Here is a 13,074-nt window from a genome sequence, read left to right on the forward strand (position 1 = left end):
CACATAACATCCTTGCCAACTCCCATTCGTCTGAGGCAGCAGGTGACTCAGGAAAGGTGATTCATGCACAAGGTGGCAGTAGGACTCGTCTGGCTCCATCTTTGGAGGAATCCAGGGCAGCATGGTGTTAGAGTCCCCGGGCGATGTTCTGGAACTGCTCCCCACAGAGCCAGTCAGGACTTTGGGGAAATTCCTCTTCCTCAGAGCAGACTGTCTTCAGGGCAAGAAGCTCACACGGCTTCACCTCCTGGGTCTGACCTTGGAGCATTCAGCATATGCCCCTCCGTGCGCTTCCCACAGCGAGTCCACCCAGGTGGGGTCCTGGGGAAGCCAAAGGGTCCTGCACATACCCCCAACTTCGCAGTCAGACGTGACTCTCAGCCAGCCAGTAAAACAGAGGTTTATTAGATGACAGGAACACGGTCTAAAACAGAGCTTGTAGGTACAGAGTATGGGATCCCTCAGCAGGGTCCATTCTGGGGCCCAGTGAGCCAGACAACCCCGTCTGCCAGATATGCTAAACATTCGTATGCCCCTTCATGCTTTGGCCACCATTCCAGAGGACATGCTTCCATGCTGATGATGCTCGTTTAATTAAAACTTTTTTTAATTTTTTTTTTTTTTTTTGGGGGACTGAACTCCTTGGGGGAGAATTATGTCTCCTGCTCTGTTTTACCCGCATTCTGCCATATATTTCATGTTACAGCAGTCTTGGATGATGACCATCACATGTTGTTTGTTTTAAGAACACTTTCTTTGCAGATTTGACAAAATGCAAAGAAGGTACCAATGTGAGCTTTCTAAAGATAGCTACAGCACTGGACCCAAGGTTTAAGAATCTGAAGTGCCTTTCAAAATCTGAGAGGGACGATGTGTGGAGTATGCTTTTAGAAGTCTTAAAAGAACAACACTCCGTTACGGAAACCAAAAAAGAAAATCAACCATCTGCAGGTGGAATCTGACTCAGATGATGAAAATGACCATGCGTGAGTCCGCACTGCTTTGGATAGTTATCGAGCAGAACCTGTTATCAGCATGGACGCATGTCCTCTGGTATGGTGGTGGAAGCATGAAGGGACATAGGAATCTTTAGCACATCTGTCACGTAAATATCTTGTAATGCTGGCTACAACAGTGCAATGCGAATGCCTGTTCTCGCTTTCAGATGACATTGTAAACAAGAGGCGGTCAGCATTATCTCCTGCAAATGTAAACAAATTTGCTTGTTTGAGCGATTGGCTGAACAAGAAGGACTGAGTGGACTTGTAGACTCTAAAGTTTTACGTTGTTTTATTTTTGAATGCAGTTTTTTTTGTACATAATTCTACATTTGTAAGTTCAACTTTCATGATAGAGATTGCACTACAGTACTTGTAGTGGGGGAATTGAAAAATACTGTTGTTTTTTTACAGTGCAAATATTTGTAATAAAAAATATATATAAAGTGTACACTTTGTATTCTGTGTTGAAGTTGAAATCGATATTTGAAAATGTAGAAAACATCCAAAAAGATTTAAATAAATGGTATTCTATTATTGTTTAACAGCATGATCAATTACTTTTTTTAATCACACAATTAATTGCAATTAATTTTTTTAATCGCTTGACAGCCCTAATTTAGACAATTCTCTTCTGTAACTTGTTCCTTGCAGAGTAGAATATGAACCTTTGATTGTCTGCTCCTCGTGTTTAGAAGTTTCTGGGAAAACTGCTTTAAATCAAGCTATTCTGCAGCTTGGAGGCCTTGTTGTGAATGATTGGTCAGAAGAATGTACTCATCTTGTCATGATATCAGTGAAAGTTACTGTTAAGGTAGGTTGAGTTTCTGTATATTAATATATTTTGTGACTTCAACATGAAAATGTATGGGGTGAAATCCTAGTGCCCTATTGAAGTCAGTGGCAAAATTCTCATTGACTTCAGTGAGGCCAGGTTTTCACCTAGGAAAATGATTGTTTTCAAGTAAAGAGTCCTTAAAAACAAAATCAATATGAACATTTAACTAAAATCAGAAGAGTCTGAACTGTTTATAGCAGTTAAAATATTTTACAATTGTCATCCACTTTTGTGCATGATGTATTTTTCTGGGCTTTATTTTTTCTGTTCGCTGTGGTATTTGAAAATGCAAAAGAAGCAGACCACTTAAATGTGAATCAGAGGAACATAGTTGTTACTATACCAGAGGTGGGCAAACTATGGCCTGTGGGCCACGCCCGGCCCCTGAGCTCCCGGCTGGGGAGGCTAGCCCCCAGCCCCTCCCCCGCAGCCTCAGCTTGCTCCGTCGCCAGCGCAATGCTGTGGGCAGCGGGGCTGTGAGCTTCTGGGGCAGTGCAGCTGCAGAGCCCGGCCTGATCCGGTGCTCTGTGCTGTGCAGTGCCGACGGTGTGGCTGTAGCGCCGCCAATCACGGGTGCACCAGGCAGCGCGGTAAGGGGGCAGGGAGCGTGGAGGGCTTGGATAGAGGACAGGGCTTTGGGGGGTGCGCAGGGGGCGGGGGTGTGGGTAGGGGTCGGGGCAATCAGAGGGCGGGGAACAGGGGGGTTGAATGGGAGCAGGGGCCCCAGGGGGCAGTCAGGAATGAGAGGAGGGGTTAGATGGGGCGGCGGGGGGCAGTCAGGGGACAGGGAGAAGGGATGGTTGGATGGGGCAGGGGTCCTGGGTGGGGCAGTCAGGAATGAGAGGGGGGGTTGGATGGGCCGGCGGGGGGGAGTTGGGGGCAGGGGTTCCCGGGGCAGTCAGGGGACAGAGAGAAGGGGTGGTTGAATGGAGCGGGGGTCCCGGGGGGGCCATCAGGAATGAGAGGAGAGGTTGGATGGGGCAGCGGAGGGCAGTCAGGGGCAGGGGAACAGAGGGGTTTCGGTCAGGGGACAGAGAACAGGCGGGGTTGGATGGGGCAGGAGTCTGGGGGCGGCTGTTAGGGGTCGGGCGACGACCCCCTCCCCTAACCGGCCCTCCATACAATTTCCAAAACCCGATGCGGCCCTCAGGCCAAAAAGTTTGCCCGCCCCGTACTATACCATACTCTTAGGGTTGCAGTCCATAATATTAATTATCCTTTTATCTGATAGAGGCCAGAACTGGATACTTTAGAGGAAGTGCAAGAAACCCTGTAGTGAATGGTTATGGAATAATCTAGTCGTGGGAGGTGGGAGTTTCCTCCTAACCTGTAGTTAAAGGTTAGTTTCTACCCTCAAACATGAGAATGTAGGTCCTTTCTAGTTCGTATGAAAATCCTATGTAATGTCACTCTGGATGCTTTCATTAGACATTTATATAGATAAGACCATGTCTGCACTACAAAATTTGGCTGACTCAAGCTACTTCGACATAAAGCTATTGTATATTTTATACGCTCATATGTGTGCATATTTGGCTCTTTGCGTCTGTACTGCGTGTATTCACAAGGAGTGCTTGTGTTGATGCATAGTGTGGTGCACCATGGTTAGGTGTCCCAGGGTGCAACTTGCCACTGTCCAGCACACTGTCTTTTGGCATGTTTTGGCAATGCATGGTGGAGCAGAAACGAGTTGTGCAGGGGTGACTGGAAACAATGGATGAAGTTCCCAGCATGCAACTGTCTCCATCTCATAATGTCATCCATATACCATAATTTGAGTCTTTAAAAATCCTGCAAACCTGTGCATCCCTTCTCGCTCTCTGCCATCTGACAGAAGATGCACTGCTCAGCACAGTTGTCATGAATGTTGCAAACACAGGATGCACAGTCTTCTGCTATTGTATTTGCAGAGCTTCAAGAACAACTGCATCAGTGGGGAACATGATGATTTCGTGGAGGACAGATTGCTGTGGGAAATAGCGAGAACCAATTCAGGGTTATTGGTAGCATTCACAGAGCAAATGGTGAAGCACCACTCTGGGCCTGAGAAATGAGCACTTACTGGTGGGATTGCCTCATAATGCAGGTTTGGGACGAGAGCAGTGACTGCAGAATTTTCGGATGTGCAAGGCCACATTCCTGGATCTGTATGCCAACCTTACCCCAACCCTCCAGCTCATAGACACCAGAATGACAGCTGCACTGACTGTGGAGAAATGGTGGTGACTGCACTGTGGAAACTCGCAACACCAGATTGATTTCCCACTCACTGGTAGCATTTTGGAGTTGGAAAATCCACTGGGCTATTGTCAGACAAGTGTGCAGGACCATTAATTGTCTCCTAGAGATGCAGGACTGTGACTCTTAGCAACATGCGTGACATAGTGGATGGATTTTCAGCAATGGAGTTCCCAAACTGCAGTGGAGTGATAGTATGAATATCCTTATTTTGGCACCAGCCCACCTTGCCCCAGAGTATTTCAATGGAAAGAGCTACTTTTCCATGGTTATGCAAGCGTTGGTGGATTACTGGGGATGCTTCACTAACATCAGTCTTGGCTGGTAAAGGAAGGGTATGATGCTTGTCTCCTTAAGAACACAGGACTGTTCAGAAAGCTGCAAGCAGGGACTTTCTTTCATGGCTGGCGGATTACCATTGGTGGTGGTGATGATGAGTAGTGATTCTGGGGGACTCAGCCTACTCCTTGCTCCCGTGGCCCATGAAGCAATGTACCAGCCACCTCAACAGCACCAAGACAAAGATTCAACTACATTTATAACTATTACACTGGGTTTATTACACTATGAGTTCTGTCACACTATACAAGAACAAGTAAGTGGGTACTTTCAGTACCGCTAGACATTCTGCAGCATATATTGTGAATTAATAAAGATAAATTATTTCTTGAGGAATAGAATTTTGAGTAACAGAACCAGCGCATAGAAAAATCTCTGCAATTTAAAAACAAATACATTAAAAACTTAAGATCTGTTCCATTAATTTATTAACAAGGGGAAAGAACATTTATGTCCATTATAATTACACATACAGGAACTGTGGCTCTCACAGGTCAGTGTATGTGAAGCTGTGGTTTTACTTACGGTCCCCTGGTGTGTGGAGTGGTAGTGGTAGCCGCTGCTGCCGTATGGAATGTTGAGGTGAATATATGGAGTTGCTGTACTGGAGTTCTCCATGGACTGCAAAGGGAGGCGAGCCTGTGATTGTTGAATCTGTAGGCCCACAAGAGTCTGCAGCATCTGTATTTGCTGAAAGTGAAACCCCATTATATCCTGGTGCATCTCCCTCTGCTTTTCCTGATGGGCCTCCTGAGTCTGTCTCTTGTCTGCTCTTTCCTTCTCCAGTCTGAAATACTCACCTTACAGCCTGGTGCAGCACTGCCTTGCAGGATCTCGCTGAACATGTTATCTGGAGTCCTCTTTTTTTCTCCTTGTCTGGCTCAGGCGTTTCACAGATATGGAGGGGGAACTCCTCATGGCCATAACAGCAGCAGCTACAGATAAAAACAGAGGTACCATTGTTAGTATAGTAACAATGAAAAGCAAAAGTTAAGGTACAGAACTCCCTTCCTTTGTTCTCCTAAAGTTTTACATAAAACATGCTTGTTGACACTTCAGCTTCAGAGAGCTTTTGTGCAGTACCGCTCACAGCACCAGCCAGGGTGAGGATGGCCTTCAAGGGATGAGGAAAATGAGGAAGGCGTTGCTCAGTTGCATGAAATAGAGTATAGGGCTATGGCATTGAATGCTGGCACCATTTCCCACAAGTGGTAATTTTTAACTGTTATCCTGAGGGTAACAAAGGCAGAGAGATCACAGCTGCTGCTGGCATCCTGACGCTGCCCGGGGCTGTATGCTGCTAGGCTGTTAACTTTGGCAGGCATCATTGCAGCAATTGCTGACTGGCATGGGGGAAGTGTCTTGCTGCAGAGGAAGAAATAAGGCTGCCATCACTAGAAACCTTGGGGAGAGGATTGCAGAGTACCGCCACAAAAGTTTCAACCAATTTTCTCAGGAGGATTCAAAGGACATCCCTGTTTAAGTAAATAAACTGCTCCTCATCTAACTCTACTGGGGAATGAAAAGCAGATAACAATGCTTTCTCTTTGTTATACCATTACTTCTTCTAGTCTGAGTAAATTAATGAAAAATTGATAACTGTGTATCAGTGTAATGGGAAATACATTTATACACTTACCTGGGGTTCCTTCCCCTACATCAGGTTTGTCCATGCTTGACTGCCAGGACTGATTCTGCAGTGGAGTGTCAAACAGGTCCTGGCTTGCGGCATAGCTGGATCCCCTTGTCAGATGACCCCTATCCTCATCCTTGCTGTTTGCACTGGGGCCTGTGGCTCAGGCTCCTCAGAAGTATCCATGGTGGTGGAGATTCCACCGACTATGGCAAGTAGTTCTTTGTCAAAGTGGCAGGTCTGTGACTTGGCATTGAATTGACCATTGGGTCCCTGGCCATCTTATATACCTATCAGAGTTCCTTCACTTTGCAGCAGTGCTAGTGATTCTTGTTGTATCCCTTCTCCTGCATCCCCATGCAATCTACTCATAGATGTACACATTTCTGTGGCTGGCCCATAACTGTGCCTGCATAACCTCGTCTCCCCACTGGCCCAGGAGATCCAATATCTCCTGTCTGCAACAGGCCAGAGCATGTAGCTGTCATGGTTGGTTGGGCAGCTGCATACAACAGAGAGCTGCTAGGTGTGCTTGAAAAGGCATTTAAAAAATTCGTCAGTTTTTAAATGAGGGAAGTGTTCCAGTTGTTGTACCCCTGCGCAATGGTGTTCACAATTCTGACCAGAGCAGTCGGTGCTGGGAATTGTGGGACAGCTGCTGGAAGGCTGCTAGGGTTGACATAGGTAATTCAATGTCTACCCTCTCACTACGTCAACCTCAGAACATCAATCATTGCTCTCTGCCATTCGGGTAGGTGGTTTATTGGATCACGACAGGGTACGTGCATTGATGGGAGACAGATTTAAGTGTAGACACATGCACAGGTAGGTCAATGCAAGGCAGCTTACATCAACCTAACTTTGTAGTGTAATTCTTTTTTTTTTTTTTTTTTTTTTTTTTTTTTTTTGAAACTCAAGAAGTCCTTGGCCTTGATAACCTGTGATTAGTCAGTTGCATAGGCTACTTATTAGTGCTGGCTAAACATTCCCCATATTGTTTTTCCAGTTTAAATTGTTCTAAATTTGCAAAGTTCTGAGTGAAACAATTGTTTTTAAATTTTGAATGACATATTTTATTTCAAATATTCAAATTTAAAATATTCATTTTTCCACCGCTTTTTGTCCTTCTAGCCAGTGAGCGGATGTAGCACTGATAGGAGGCAGAGATGAGTAAACTGTTTTTTTTTTTTTTTTTTTTTTCTTGACAAGAGGATACAATTCTTCACTTGATCTATGTTAATAACTTCCTATTAGTTTCACCTCTACATCAAAAAGAGAATAAACGGTAGGTTAGTTTTCTTTTCTAAAAATAGCACATTCAACTTAGGCCAGGTATACACTACAGAGTTAAGTCAACTTACATCGACTGTCGTAAACCACTGTAATTACATTGCTTGTGCAGGTTCACATAATGCTCCTTGTATCAATGGAGCGCGTCCTCAGTTGGTGCTCTAGCACCAACAGAGAGAGCAGTGCACTGTGGGTAGCTATCCCATTGTGTAAATCACCACCTTCTCCTTCTAGGAATTCTGGGAATGGTTTGCAGTACAGTACGAGGGTGGACATAATACAGTTTTCTCCGTCCTATAATTCCAATGGCCTCCAACTACGTTTCACGCCATTTTTAAACTGCCCTTGTAAACTTTTCACCTGCCATCTCTGCCTGAAAGCATGGATCCTGCACTGCTCACCAGTCCTGTGATAAACATTACAAACACAATGTGGCTGATTCTTCAGTATGTCATGAGCTGGGAATCTGAACAGGAATCTGTGATGCCTGTCCTGCTGTGTGCCATGGAAAGAAACAATTCAAGATAGATGTTGGCATTCATGGAACAGCTGCAAGTGGTGGACTGTCACTACTGGGCTTGGGAAACAAGCACCTAGTGGTGGGTTCAGATTATGAAGATGTGAAATTGACCAATTTGAAAACCATCTGGCCATGAAATTGATCGAAGTGGATGTGAATTTGATATGGCCCCATTCATGAGCTTTATCATCGCTCCCAACTCTCTATTCCCCGCTCCTGCCCGGTCTCCTTTCTGGTTATTGATTTCTAGTTTTTCATTTATTGTCTCTCTCCAAGCTGTGTTCTTGCTATCTGCCTGATCTGACTATTGCAGCACTTCACAAACATGTCCTCCTTTCTCCTCGTTCCCCTCCTTATCTGACGGAGGTACTCTGCTGGTGTGTAGAAGCTGGCCCTCGAGCAGATCTGCAGAAGCAAAAGAAACAATACACAGAGTCATTATTGTGTGTACACTCAGGGTCTTGAATTATAAATGTTACATATACCTCTTTCTCACTTTCCCTTGGCAAGCACGCAGCACAGCCAAGCATTAAACATGGGGAGTTTGGCCTGGGGTGGGGGGTGCAAGATGGGACAAAGGGATCTGGGTGGTTTCAGAAGGGGATCAGTACAAGTGCCATGGGCAATGTTATGAATAGTGACAATGTTTTCCACAGGCAAGGGTAATCAAAACTGAAATCACACTACTGAAGGTAACCGAAGATACAAGGGTGCATCTCCTGCATGCATGCGGCTTCAAACCAGGTCCGTATGCTGCTTGCCTGTGTGCTACTTTGCTTACTCCAGAAGTAATTGCAGATTGGTGCGGCAAAGTTTCCTATAATGGGGGAAAAAACAAAGTGGCTCTACCAAGGAACCATTGCAGAGTATCTGTAGGAAAAAAGTTTCCTAGAGATCTTTACGGAGTATTCCTGGGAGATCTCAGTGTGCATTAACCAACTTTTCTGCAGAGCCCCCACTGCGTACTGCACAAGGGAATGCGAAGCAGATGCAAACAGTATCTAGTGTTGTTAATTTCAATCTCTTCTCCCATGTGCACCATTTAACAAAATAAAGGATATCTCTACCTCATGTGACTGTGCACTATCAAAAAACAAAAAGTACTTACCACTTCAGGCATGCCACTGCTGGGACAGGCTACATCCTTCCAGAATCAAAAAGAGGTATTGGCTCACCATGCCAACGGATGAGCCTGTTACCTGTCTAACCTCCTCATCTACTACTTTGTCCTTGGGGTTGACTCCGCTGGCCACTGCCTCCATTCCCCCCAAAGTGTCTATGGGGCTCTTAGAGATAGAGGAGGAGTTGCTGCCAAGGGTGGTGAGCAGCTCCTTATAGAAATAGCATGTTTTCAGCGCTGCAACCTTGCCTTTTCGGCTTCCCTTGCCTTCTGGTACGCCTGTCTCAGCTCCTTGATTTTAACATGGCACTGCTGTATGTCCCTTTTATGCCTCTTCTCATCCATGCCACGAGCACTGTTTGTAGGCGTCAGAGTTCCTACAGCTGGATTGGAGCTGTGACTGCACAGCCTTCTCGCCCAACAGATCCAGCAACTTTGGTATACTCCAGGTGGGAGCGCATTTGCTGCGGAAAGCCATCATTGTCAGCTGGGAAGCTGCAGTGTGAGCTGTCGGTGCTGAGCAAACAGGAAGTGGAATTTCAAATATTCTCAGAGCTTTAAATGTGGAGGGGTGTATGCCTGTGTACTTGACTGCAGGGCAGCGGAGTAGAAACTGCTTACCAGAGTGATCATGATGAGCATTGTGGGACACCTCCTGGAGGCCACTTAAGATGATGTAAGCAAGCACAGTGTCTACACTGACTCTGTGGCTCTAACTTTGTTGCAAAAAGCTCTATGCTGCTTGTCGAGGTGGTTTTATTATATCGGCATAACAGGAGAGTTAAATCGGTGCGAGGAGCATTGTTGTGTTTACACCTCCACTGCTTTGTCAACGAAACCTGACTTTTGTCGACAACACTGTAGTGTAGACAAGGCCGTAGAAACGTCAAACAACTACATAGAAAAGAGATGTTAGCAATAGCAATCATTTTACCCGCCATTTGATATCTAAATATTCTATTTTGTAAATTTGCATGTAGGGCTCTTTTGTGGCGAAATAAGACTGTTTGTATAGCATCACTGATTTTCCTTTTTCTAATTTTTTTTTTTAAAGATTGCTCGCCAGTAGGTTAGTAATAAAAAGGATTATTCAGTTTAATGGCTTTTGTCAACATAATTCCAAAGATAAAGAATAAGTGATGGGTGTAAGAACAAAACTATTTGGCTTTGTTTGTTTACGTTAGCCCGAGTAGAATTGTCATGCACTTATGTAACACACATTCCACATTTGAGACTTTACATAAATATCAGATTTCAATACTATTTTTTGGGTGACAGCATATTCTGCTTGAATTGTTAAGTATGGTAATGAATCTTTCCTTCTTTTCAGACTATATGTGCTTTGATTTGCAATCGACCAATTATAAAGCCAGAGTACTTTGTGGAATGTATCCGAGCCATTCAATCCAAGCAGCAGTTGCCAAAACTGGAAAGGTAAGTGGCATGTTTTCAGTATCACAAAGGTGCATTTAACAGGGCTTATGTTTAATTTAATATTTACATTACTTGAGTGCTAGATTAATCATCTTTTCACATTTTTAGCACCTATTGTTTTGAAGTTATACCATTATATTACATATAAATACTTATTTACTCCTAAAACGAGAAGCCCCGTAAGCTTGTCCTGTTTAGATGTAACTGCCATGTCTTATTGCATGTATAATAGTCTGTATTTTTCAGCACCATAGGATATTCTGACATCTACTTGTCGTAACATATGCATTTCTATGGCATATAACTACCCGATAAAAGAGCTAAACTAATTTATAACAACATTGTTCTGTGTAGAGGAGCAGACTCACCCCTGCAGCACCTCCTGCTGGTTACTTCTGGGAATTAGCTCTATCCAGCTGTCAGAACGCCCTCTGCAGGCTGGTGATCTGCCTGTCCTCTGGCCCCATGTCCCTCCCGGACCCCAGTGCCCTTGTATCTGGGGTGCTGCCCCCTGGCAGTACACCCCTCAGTACTAGGGTCTCCCCTTTCTGGGGAACCCCTACCCACTATCCCTGCCTCACCTCAGGATAAGGCCACTGCCAGTCACCAACTAGCCCCGCTCCCTGGGGCAGACTGTAGTATAGGCCACTCATCATCGGCAAGGTTGGGTTTGGACCTGCTGCCTTGGCCTAGCCTTGGGCTGCCCTCTGCAACCCCCAGTACCCCTTGGCCTTCCGCTAGGCCACAGCCTGGGGCTTTCCAGGCTGGAGCTCCCCAGCCTGTCCCCAGCCCTGCTCCACTCAGGTACCCTGTCTCTCGCTTGCTGCAACCAGGCCCTTCTCTCTCTGAAGGCAGAGAGAGACTGCTGAGCTCTTTGCTCCCGGCCTGATTGGGGCGTGGCCCAGCTGTGGCTACTTCCCCAATCAGCTCAGTAGCTTTTCCCTTTGCCCCAGCCCTCTGCCAGGGCTGTTTTAAACCCCTCAGGCAGGAGCGGGGTAACCACCCCGCTACATTCTACTTATGTCTTCCAGAGTATAGAGAGGTTTTTACCTTTTTTTCCTTAAAAGTCCTAATTCCAACTAATGTAAAGATGCTGTGATCAATTCAGTATTTTTTTGTAATTCACCTTCTTGCCCTGTACAAAGTGGAAAGAAGTAAAGTGTAGCACTGAAAAAAGTTTTGATTGCAATAATTTGAGTTGCAGACGACTGCTTAATTTGAAACATTTTACATTCTGATAATTTTCTTGCCTCGATCCCTGAGGAGTTAAAAAACGTAATATATAAATGTGAGTTCTTGGTGTTCATTAGATGCTTAGAGATGCTACTAGGTCTACCTAGGCTTCATTTTCAGAGGTTGCCATAGAGATCTCTATGGTAATATAGTCAAAGCAGCATGTATACTCTTTTGGGAAAAGATGCATTAAAAATCTAATTTTCTTATTTTAAAATAATTATATAAAGCTTATCTCAATATGAAAACTTATTTTTCCACTATTTTTTCAATTTGTAAAACTAGGTTCATTTTAAGCTTTGGTCATCAACAGAAATAACCCAAACATGTTCAGCTGCCTTTAATATCAAATTTTTGTGCTTTTGTCTGAAGTTAAAATAAGATTAATATGCCATTAGATAACAAGGGCTAGGTCATGATCTTATGTGGAAGAATCACTTTTTATCTTGTGTAACCAGATGATGTGCCTGTGGAGTACCTCATTTTACAAGATAAGCAGGGTGCATACTGTGGCTCTATCACATGAATACACAATGCAAATTGCACTTAGTTCATGCCTGTGCATCTAAGATTGTCATTTGGTCTTGTATATTTCACGTTGTTAGAAATTTAAGAATAGACTGTGTCAGACTAGAAAAGACTAATTGTCCATTTTAGTATGCTCTCCTACCTCTGCTTTCGGCTAATATCAAATGCTTCAGACTAAAAGCATTATGCACTTCACAGCCTGTTTACACAGAAGTTATTCTGGAATAAGGTAGGGTATGAATTTAAAGTGCTGTAGTTATTCTAGAACAGTTCCATATATGGATGCTCTATAAACCTTTTCCTTGTTTAGCTTAATCTTAAAGTAAATGTGCAATAATTCTGAATCATGAAGATGGATAGATCTTGTAATTTTATGCTAGATAGTGTAACTATAGGTGCTGTTCTTCTATTACTAATTTTTAACTAAGATGTTTGCCTCATTAATAGTCTGTGACATTAAACATCATAAGTGGAAGGGATGTTAGTTACCTTTGATATGCTCTGAAATTAAAGACAATATAAAATAAAGTCAAAACAATACATGGAAGTGGTTAGGATTTATGATATAAGAAAAATAAGGCATGCTGAGTTCTAACATACTTATTGGAAGAAGATCCTTGAGAAGCCATCTTTAATTTTCTATAGTTAAGCCATCCTGTTTTTCCCTCGTATATTCTTTTAAATTTGTGAGTAATGGACCCAAGATGCCATCGCTGGGAGGGCGAGGAGAGGTGGGGTTGGGGTTTTTGTACGGGGTTTTCTTTGGTTGTCTAAGATGAATAGAGACTGTTTTAGATGTTGAAGGGCTGCTGGAAAGCCAGGAAGAGAGATTTAATTTTTGTCTTAATATGTCTGAAGCTATCATTAATGTGATGTTTTAAAGAAAAATTGCTGTTAAATCAA

At 44.0% G+C, this 13,074-nt stretch overlaps 1 protein-coding gene across 5 annotated transcripts in view; it reads left to right on the top strand.

The window, feature by feature from the left end:
* The window catches only part of NBN (nibrin), a 72,905-nt gene that overhangs the window by 6,974 nt on the left and 52,857 nt on the right, over nucleotides 1-13,074 (top strand). For 3 of the 5 annotated variants that reach the window (XM_054018844.1, XM_054018845.1, XM_054018847.1), the window contains 2 exons: nucleotides 1,653-1,812; nucleotides 10,307-10,410. In XM_054018844.1, the coding sequence (XP_053874819.1) occupies nucleotides 1,653-1,812; nucleotides 10,307-10,410 (264 nt within the window). Of the gene's footprint in view, nucleotides 1-762; nucleotides 987-1,652; nucleotides 1,813-3,917; nucleotides 4,670-10,306; nucleotides 10,411-13,074 lie in introns of those variants that run through there. The other 2 variants (XM_054018848.1, XM_054018846.1) reach the window with 2 other exon arrangements.

The sequence above is a fragment of the Malaclemys terrapin genome, chromosome 2 (genome assembly GCF_027887155.1).
Source record: "Malaclemys terrapin pileata isolate rMalTer1 chromosome 2, rMalTer1.hap1, whole genome shotgun sequence".
Lineage (NCBI taxonomy): Eukaryota > Metazoa > Chordata > Testudines > Emydidae > Malaclemys > Malaclemys terrapin.